At 41.6% G+C, this 10316-nt stretch overlaps 1 protein-coding gene across 1 annotated transcript; it reads right to left on the reverse strand.

The window, feature by feature from the left end:
- Nucleotides 1-2428: 2428 nt before the first annotated feature.
- On the reverse strand, nt 2429-9629 carry fam180a (family with sequence similarity 180 member A). Its single transcript, XM_026327100.1, has 4 exons — nt 9301-9629; nt 5073-5170; nt 4413-4756; nt 2429-3432 (listed from the first exon to the last, which is right to left on the reverse strand). Exons 1-3 carry the CDS (start codon nt 9374-9376, stop codon nt 4430-4432), a joined length of 501 nt encoding a protein of 166 aa, XP_026182885.1. The 5' UTR covers nt 9377-9629; the 3' UTR covers nt 2429-3432; nt 4413-4429.
- Nucleotides 9630-10316: the final 687 nt, after the last annotated feature.

Consider the following 10316-nt stretch of genomic DNA (forward strand, 5'->3'; position numbering starts at 1 on the left):
TTCATTAGCAAACCATGGCTCTAAACACGACGAGACATCCGACTGAATCAGCAGACCCTCATTAGAAAGGCAGCTCAACACAATACACGCTTGGTAACACGTCTGAATCCCATCGCAACAAGAATCTGATCTTGAACATTTGTTTGTCTCTTTTTTTTGCCTGTTTAAATTGTCTGATAATCCCATAAGTCCTGAGTAAGTGACAAGGCAAAGAGTTATGTGGAGAGTGAAAAGACAAATTGCCACAATCAACATTTCTAATCATGACAACTTAAAATGGAAATTAACTGGTTGCCAAACACTTCAGTGCTATTACTTCACATTATGCTTGTGAATACTGAGTTAGCCTGCAGGACGTCAGTGAACACCTCTGATTTACACAGACAACAGATGAAGAGCAAAATTAGTTTTCACTTGGAATTATGTTCCCAGTGATTTGAGAACCCGAAGCTTCGTTCTCCTTTTTGTCCTGTTTTGGACAGAAACCACATGCAGCTCTATGTTAGCCATGGTTTCAGTGGAAACAGCTGCCTGCTGCAGGTGGAAACAGGCATGAAGAGAACAGTAAAGCTGCAGGCCATGAAACCAAAAGTAATGAGCTAAAGGAGTCTGAGATAAGACACCAAACAAAATCTCACCACGGACATCAGCCACACAGCAGCAATCACTCACAGGCCGTCACTGCCAGGACTTCGTGGACCATCAGAGGCTTCCCTTTGAGACTGATCCACCTGCAGCTGGGCTGCAACAAGACAAATCAAATTAGGGACCCAGGGAGCTGTGTTGAAACATAACATACCACAGCTCCCATGTGAATCCTCCACCTCCCTCGTAACAAGGTCTGATAAGAGTTTGGGAGAGTTAGAGAGCATTATCCACTATCCCCTGGCCTGCCAACTTTCCCTTATCACTATCAAAAACACTGCTATGACCCCATCCAACAAAAAAGAAGAGAAAACTGAGAAGATGAAATGACTAAATTGATGATTTTCAAAGAATAGAAATATTCAAATGTTTCTTCTATTTCATTAATGTGTTGCAGTTTCCACTAACTGAGTCTCGAGCTGCTGTGATGTTTTTGCGAAATACTATGTTGGTTCCTGGAAGACAGAGAGCAGGCAGCCTGCTCTCACTAACACTATAATTGGCTCTCAGACACAGTGAGTTATCCCTCTCCCTAATGCATCCCACCTCTGCCTATCCATCCATCCATCCATCCATCCATCCATCCATCCATCCAACCCCTGCATCTGTCTGCCAGGCCCAGCTACTATTAGACACACCACAGAGTAAGAGAGCTGAAAAAAGGCCTATGAATGGGATCTAGACTGATGGCAGTTGCAGCTCATATGCTGCCAGTTTTAACTTCTGCAGTATTTGAGTCAGTCTGCATTTTCTTTGTTTTCTTCCTCAAAATGAAAGTGATCTGACTGATAATAAAAAACACTGTGTATTCCACAGGAATATATCGTGTCAGAGGACATTCAAAGACATGCTGATTTTTGCAAAGGAATGTTTTTAACGATGTGGCTGGACTGTTCGATGCTCGGGTTTGAGATCTTGAATTATTTTTTCATAATATCCGAGGAGACAACGCCAAGTTACACCACAAGTTGTATGACTGACAGACAGAGGGAAAATACATTCAGCCTTTTCAGAGGGTTTTCAGTGGTGGGTTTGCGTGCACTCATTTAAAAACAACAGTTAAGGTATGGAGCTGTTTAATTTAGTGCAGAAAAGCACAGTGTGTGTATCTGTGAAAACTGATGTCTCATAATTCCCTTTCTGCCAGCAGAGATAGAGATTTGAAGCATGAAAATATGCCAAACAGCTGCGGGGAAAAATATGCAGCTGGAGGTGATCACAAAATATTTCTACCTGATAAAGACACATCCCAGGTTTGACAAGATTCAGCTCCAATTAAGCCACCTCACACACAAACAGGCTCAGAAAAAAGAAAAGTCAACAAATTAGAAATTCCCCACACTGTTGCTGCAGCCCACACTTTGTGGCAGCACAACAAACAGTCAGTCAGTTCAGGAGCTCGTTAAGCAGCCTTACAATATGCATACACAGCGTAAGAGAACATTACTACTAATACTATTATTGTGTTGCACTATGACTTTAAATTCAGTTGTCCCTTTGGAGCCATTATTCCTCACAACATCAGTTACACATGACAAAAAGCCTGACAACATCAGTGAGGATCCAACAGGTTGGGAAATGCTGCCACCTAGTGCGCATGCACTGACGACCGATGATCCTTATTCTGGATTAGAAAAGCTGCAAAAACAGATCAAATATTTTCCTGCACATGTATGGGGGGGAAAAAATAAAAAATAAAAAAATCACACAGGTGTCATGTTGTGGTTGAAATGTAATTAACAGATTTTAAATGAAGACAGTTGAAATGCAAGAGAAAGTGTCGATATGCTCAGAACTTAAAATATGTTTTATCAAATATACAAATATATTATAAAGTCATCACATTAGTGTCAGTATATTAAATGTTTGACCACTGTACACTGTGTTCTCCAACACACCTCTGATCATCACTGGAAATCATAAAAGATCATTTAATGAACCTCTTCATCTTTTGGTCAAGACAGGTTATATTGCACCACATGATATTATGCCTTATGGGATCAATATGGTTATGATAAGAAGCTACTGATGGGGGAACAGCATGAGACCATTTTGATCACATACTGACAGGAAGGTGTAAAAACACAAGCTTTAAATGACGACAGCAGTTCTACCTGCAGCCACTTGGTGCTGCTCTCTCAACGTGCCTTGCGCTGCTAAGGATTATGAATGATATTTAGGGATAACACACTATCTGGGTAATATATTAGAGACTCATTTTTCATGAAGGACACTAATGAGACAGTAATACAGGTAAAAGCCTCATTTGCCACCATCACAGTGGAGAAGATGCAGATAAAGACTGCAGTTAAGTTGTAAAATCAGGAAAATATTTTGCATATTAAAAGGAGTTAGAGCAAAACTGAAATGGCTTAGCAAATATTGCAGATATTACTCATATGCTTTAAATCCTATAATAATGTCTACAGTAAGCAAAGTAAATTAGTGGTGTAGAAATACAGTTTTTGGAAGATTGGAGGACTTTTCATGTGTTTTAGTGGGAATACATGGAACACATGGGTTTTAAGTGTGGAAATGCTGGGCTGTTGGACTCGATACTGGGAATAAGATCTTGAGCTCTGCCGTTTTCTTCTTTACGCTCTGTCAGGTAGTAGCCAGAAAAACTCATCATCGTCATCGTTAGAGCAGTGCAGCGGGTGTAGGTTGGCTCTCTCTCTCTCTCTCTCGGAAGGAAATTCCTCAGCACGGTCTTCACCTCGTCATCAGTCAGTGCCAGTAGCTTGGCATGAAATGAATGTGGACAAGCTGAGGAAGAGACTGAAAATCCTGCAAAAGAAATAAACGAATCTGTGAGGATCATATACATTTTCAGAAATTAGAGTACATTCTGCGGAGAACATGCATTTTTGTTGCAGGAAATGACAAACTATTCCAAGCTGGCTGTGGGCATAAAAGCTGGAACCAAAATATTAAAATGTAAAACCAACTGACTCGAGGAGGGAAAACAACACAAACCAGATACATACTTTTTATCCACTCCAAGATGAGTGAACTGCACACAACCCATTACAGCAAGTACCTATTTCCTAAAATAAGTGGGGGAAATGGGTAGCTTTGAAGCAAACATCTATCAAACATTTTATAGTTTCCTCAAATGAGCAATCAGGGGTTTTGATGTACACAGACTCTTAAGTACAGATCTGTGGCTTCCATTCAAAGGGCTTTTACCGGCAAATCATACGAGCTGAGCAATCTAGACTCAGCAAAGCTCCAATGCTTGATGACATCAAACATGTACACAACCAGCCCAATCTGGGGGCGACTCCGCATGAAGTTGGCAGCTTTGCATATTTTTCTTCTCTAAAGTAGGTCAAAGATCAGTATAACAAAATTCTGAATGGAAACTATGCAAAGTAAACCATGTTTGCAGCATTTGAGTAGTCAAGTGCCTCCTTGTGTGATGCATATCTGGTAAATGCCACAGAGCACCGGGACCTGCCAGAATGCAAGTGGGCACCTTGACTAATGAGGCCATCCTGTGGCTCACAAATACACGGTTCAGTGGTGTCCAGATGAACACACCCTGAAGAGCCGAGATCAGACTTCAGTTGTTTCTGTCTCATGTGTTTAGATATGAAAGATGTATCTCAACCACCAATAAAAGAAAAAAATGTATATGTTGTATTTTTGCCTCATCATACAGAACAATTGTAAAATTAAGGAGTTGCTGCTTAGAATTTGGACATGAAAAATAATATTCATGTGGTGACATGGTAATGTACACGTCTCTGCTCAAAACTGCAGACCTTGTGATTCTTCTTCATTAGGGCCTGAGGTCCTTTTGAACAGCTCTGAACAGCTGGATCAGTGTGTCTGTCCAAGCTTCTCTCTGCTGCTGGTTGCTGATTCGTGCCAGCGTCTGTGTGGCATACACCAGAGTCAGCACCGTCCTCTCAAAGTCCTGCCAGCTCAGGGGCTGCCGGCGCTGGGCGAGCTGTGCTGTCAAACGCCGGATGTCGGAGAGCTTCTTGGGCAGGACGTCCTCACAGATGACCTCCAGGTTTTTCACGTTCCTCAGAGAGGCCAGCTCCTCATCTGGGATCAGCACGGTGTGGTCTTCACCTTCTATCTGCAGTCCAGCAAGCAAAATCTGGGAAACCAAAGTCCATTGCTTACACTACTAACCAACTAAATGACAAACTTGTGTAGAGATGTAAACCCCAGGTACAATCAAACGAAAGAAAGTATTTATTTACCTACTTGGTAACATGGTAAACATAAGAGAAATGTTTCTTATATCAATGTCAGGAAAACTTTGGGTCAACCCTAACATTTCTGCTGTGGTACACTATTTTTCATCTTATTTTTTTTTTAATGAGAGAGAGATTAAATCTATGATTTTATGATTTGGTTTCCAAAGGCTCAAACTTTGTCAAGACCTCTGGACCCACAAGATCTAAACTGACCTCAAAAAGCAAGTTGATGTCCTCCACTGAGTGCTGGAAGGAGGGGTTGATCAGGGAATACGTGCCTCGCTTTATCCTATATGCAGACGGATACAGCGCTAGAACACATGAGAACACAAAACTGAATTAGAGGAATTAGAAGAAATTAGGCACGAAATGATCCATTATATGTGGCATGTGTGTGGGTGGGCCAGAGTTTGAGCAAACACAGATTTATTGCAGCTTAAATATCATCCAGGTGGGAGAGGATCTGGCTCCAGCTGTGATGGGGGCGTTCAACCCGAGCCACAGATGCGCCTGCATTTACAAGTGGCAGTGGCCTGAGCTAACCGCGCTAACAGAAGGGCAGGCCTCATTTGGTTAGGTTTCAAAGTGCGAGTCCATTTGTGTGACAGACCAGGGACTCCATAATCTGAGGTGTTTGGATTCAGATAGGGCTGGGATGAATCCACTTGCTCTCAATCTGGCAGAGTTTCTGTTGCCTTATCTCTACAATAAAATACCACAAAATCCATAATTCACTGGAGGTGACACCCAGAAGCAATTCCACATGGAGACACACCTCTTTTCCAAATGTGGAAAATAATAAACAACCTTTACTCAAATTCATTCAGGGCAGTTCTCGGTCTGTGTCCACCTAAAGCACATTAACATTTACAAGGGAGAATTTTTTCAGGGAGGAAACAAACAAAACACTGATCTGATGTAAAAACAACATATTTTCATTCTGTTTTTGATTAACAGCCTCATGTGTTAATGGTCAAGTCTAAATAAGGCTGGAATTAAAAGGCCAGGAAGGGAAAGCAGAAGGGTCACACAAGGCTGCAGAGAAACCCCGTCCTTTTAAGACTGTTTATAATATGTGTCTATACGCTGCCCAGACTGTGCAGTGGATTATGACACGCTTCACTGAGTGAGACTTCGAGAGCAATTTGGTGACACTACTTCAGGAGAGTGAAGTGAAAAACAAACAAGCTAAAACTCCCACTAAGCTTCTCCAGAATTGCCCTGTTTTTCCACTGCTGCACATATTCTGCTGCCGTTTAGTGCTTGGCACCGTGTGTAAGGCAGCACACAGATCACACACACACACACACACACAGATCTTAATGAGGTATACAGTATAAACACTGGGCTTCATCTGAATTTGGATCAAATCCTCTCGCTACCCTGCAGTGGCATCTACTGTAGCTGCCTCGCCAAATTCTGGAGTAATGATGAGCCCTGCTGCCCGCAGCCTCGTTGGCCAGACACTTTTAGCTTTATAGCATTTGTGAGGCCAGCCAAAACCACGTGCACTGGCTTGATCTCCCCATGTACCTGCTTCCTGCTTGGATGGCTGCCAGCCTCAGCTCCAGGTTTGCTTTTGCAGTCCAGGTACCATTCACAATGTAAAGCAAAGCTGCAGCTCAATGGGCCAGTGTGGAACATTAAAACCAACAAATGAGGTACATCTGTGAAATCCTCAGCATGTTACCTCAACTCCGTCATCTTTTCAACCAGCCTCACTCAAACAGGACCAGAGGCAGGATTTCAGGAATACTGATATGATGCTAATTAGTTTAGCTTAGCACAAAGACTGGCACCAGGTTAGCAGCTAGTCTGGCTCTGTCTAAAATAAGAAAATCAATCTATAACACATCTGTCACTTACTTTTTTTTTTGGTCAATCTATAGATCCAATTTTAGCTTTAATGGGGCTGTTTTACCTTCGATAAGTTCTAGGTGAAAATTCACAGTCCTCATTGAGTGAATGACTCCCCGATGAATGATCAAAGCACAGTAATACATGTGCACATAATAGATCCTGGAGAGACAGGGCATTGTCAATGTAAACAAAACAGCACCTAGAGGAAAGTGTGCTCATTAGAACAAGGATTATGTTGTTAAAGGATGGAGGAGCCGCAGGGAAATTGCAGCTTAGAGGCCAACCCAGAGCTGATTTTCACTGAAAATTAATAATCTGTGATTTGCATAGAGGTTTTCTACTTCTGCCGCATCGTTCGGTATATCCCAATTATCCTTTGGCATGTGGAGAAGAAGTGAAACAGGCCATGTGTCTTAGAACATTTGTACAACTACCGACATGAAACGTCCGCATGGATTTTCAATTAAAACATTCAATTAAATCTTGCACATTTTAATAGCTTGGTAAAACAATTAGACGACAAGTACACGACTTTGAGGCAAACAGGTAAACCAAAAGCAGCTATGCAGGAAGAAGCAGAAGTCTATAGGAAAATAAGAAAGGCAGCCAGGCACCAGAAGATTGGACGACCAAGGCTGGGGTGAACCACAAACAACCTGGGAGGGAACTAAGGGAACGGAGCAGATATACTGTGCTGGATGTAGTAAGATGCTGATGAAAGGATTGGGAACAGGTGCATGTGGGTGTAGAGGTGAGGTGATGATACAAGTTGGGAAAAGCTGAAGGGCAATGCAGGGAAAAACAGGTTCAGGAATGAAATGAAACCTCCTGCACATTCGCTTCTCCTTTTTTTCTTTTTAAACATCTTTTTAATGAGCATTAAATGAGATCTAAGATATGTATGCATCACCATCAAGTGTAGTAATTTCACATCTGTAAAATGTAATGCATTGCATTGTGGGATTGCTCTGTACATACAGTACCATGGCTGCTACTTTTTCTGCTTCACTTCAGCTGGACACTGAATAAAGTCTAATACATGGTGCACTGACAATATAACACTATGTCCATTAAATGGTGGTTTAACCGCCTTGAACAGTGGGCTATGTTTCCTGTTTAGTCTGCAGCCACTTCTGTATTACTAATCCACATCGGATATTCAGGTTAAATATTTAATGCAGATGTTCTTCTTCACAACATCTCAGCTTTCCTCACTGCTAAGCCTGTTCATCCATCATGCCCCCACCCCTCCTCCGGCGCTCCAAACAATGACTGTTTGGATAGACGGGCTTCCCCCAGTGTCGTTATGCACATGCAGGGGAACTTGTAATCTCCTGCTAACTGCTTGAAAGGAGATGAGGGAACAACAAAGATCCATTAATTAGCAGGGCTAAATGGTCTTCCTAACTGGAGGGTTGTCTTGATGAGAGAGTAAAGGAAAAAAAATTTAAAAAAAAAAAAAGAAATGGATATTTCGATTCCTGTGATATACGGTAAAAGAGGGTGAAAAGGACCCAGGAGAGAATAAACACTAACGGCCCATCCTGTGCTTAGCGTTTCAGTTCACCTCAGTAAGATTCAAATCCAAACCCACGGCAAGATTCAAGCAACTCAGGTAGAAAATCCACCATTTACAATGTAAACACAGACTTCACCATCAATAGTCCTGCTGTGAGACTAAGCTGCAATAACCACACTTATCACCAGGGAGGATGAGATAGGGTCTGACACTGTGGTTATTGAAATACTGGGGACACTGATGATAACTGCAGATATTGGAGAACGGTCACAGGCAGTATATGCCGTTTCTGCTGGTCCCCCAATCACACTCCAGGGACTGTTTCACTGAGCTTCACAGAGGCCCCACATCTATTTCACCTCAGTAATATAACAAGATGTAGTAGTTTTGATTGATTGTTGTTGTATTGTCAAGCATGTTTCTGTTGAATGTATAATGAGGGAGCTGTGCACTAACATGTATGTTTATAATATATAATATATACATATTTCCATGTGGATAAAACAAAATAAATTATGTTTCTGGATTTAAACAGCTTTGTTTAATGTTTCTGAATAATTTGAAAAAAAAAAAAACCTCACAACCAAACAACAGAAGACGTTTTCCAGTCTTTTTAAAATGATAAGTCACCTCAGTGCTTCTAAATTCCTGTCAGTGTCAGTATCCTGTGAGGTATATAGAGAGTTTAAGCTACAATATGAGAGTGTTGAGAAAGGAATTTCCTCAGTGAGTGGATCCAGTAACAACAGGCCAGTTGCTTTTCAATGGAAAATAATCTGCTGAGGTCCTGCATGTCGCAATGATCCTAATTCCTCTAGAAGATAAACACATAGTTTAACAGAAACACACATGGAAGCAATTGTTCCCATTTCCTTCTGGGCTTGGAGCTTTTATGAGGATCCAAAATCTTACAATCTATGTAGAAGATTTAAAGATGTACCACAGGATTATTATTCCAATATACAAATCAGCTTTTAACATGATGCTGACGTTGTGGCATATGTTAGAAAATGTGAAGTTAATATAGTTAACTACAGAGCAGAGGAGTTCAAGTACACCTACTTTTCCTGTGGTGCTGAGTGGCAGCCAGGTGGACGGACAGGTAAACAGCGAGGAGTAGGGCCCAGCACTGCGTCATGTTGATGATCCTCACACACACACACACACAACTCAAACACCTCTTCTTTTCAAGCTCCGTCTGTCTCAGAGGATGCAGTCACAGTCATAAATTGACATCACAAAGGTGGATGAAAACGCTCCGACTGTTTAGTTTCGGCACCTCACGTGAAAGAGTCTCATGTGCATAATCATTCCTTCATTCGCTGTAGTCATTTTTCTGTTCCCTTCTCCATCCTCTCTCCCTCTCCCTCTTTGTTTTCTGTCTGTGTGAGTGCTCTCCACTCAAGCCAGCCGTCTGGACTCTCATCTGGAAATCATCAGGATTTGGGGAGCGTCTGCCCTCTTGGCAGGACTTTTCTCTTAGCTACTGGATGACTGGTTCAGTTACTGAGTGACTCTCCAGCTGACTGGATAACTAGGTGACCGAACAACTTGCCAACAGATTTACCCAGTGAAAAATGGCATCCCCTGAGCCAGAACCAAACCAGCACTGGCACCACAGATGAATAATCTATTCTATCTTAAAGGAACCTTCTGGTTTTGGTTATTATTACTGTATCTGTAACCAGAATCAGGTAACACTGCATTCAGCTAGGACCGCAGCAACATTGGTTTGGTTCAGTTAAGTCCAGAATTGTCCAAGAAACATAGAATGTAAACAACAACAGTTGAGTCAGATTGTTCGTCATTTAAATTAGAGGGGAAAGCATAACTGAGTAACACTACTAATAATATTTTAAATAATAGTATCATTTTCCTATTGATGAATCTGATCATCTTTTAAGCAACAAAGCTGCTGTCCCAGATCCTAACAAACAACCTGATTACAACGTTATTATGAATGATAAGTTATGTGGACAGAAATAAGATGCACATCACAATAAACTGCAGTCTTCCTCTGTTGTGTTCAGCTTAATCTCTAAAAATGGAAGTCACATCTTACTCCCTCCTACGCAGAC

This window comes from Mastacembelus armatus, chromosome 23, assembly GCF_900324485.2.
Source record: "Mastacembelus armatus chromosome 23, fMasArm1.2, whole genome shotgun sequence".
Taxonomy (NCBI): Eukaryota; Metazoa; Chordata; class Actinopteri; order Synbranchiformes; family Mastacembelidae; genus Mastacembelus; species Mastacembelus armatus.

What these genes read in the sequence shown, in the direction of transcription:
- fam180a (XM_026327100.1), bottom strand. Translation starts at nt 9,376, where the DNA reads ATGACGCAGTGCTGGGCCCTACTCCTCGCTGTTTACCTGTCCGTCCAC. An exon ending in CACTCAGCACCACAGGAAAA is followed by an intron (nt 5,171 to 9,300) that starts GTAGGTGTACTT and finishes CATGTGTTCTAG; the next exon opens with CGCTGTATCCGTCTGCATAT. An exon ending in ACATCAACTTGCTTTTTGAG is followed by an intron (nt 4,757 to 5,072) that starts GTCAGTTTAGAT and finishes TTGGTTTCCCAG; the next exon opens with ATTTTGCTTGCTGGACTGCA.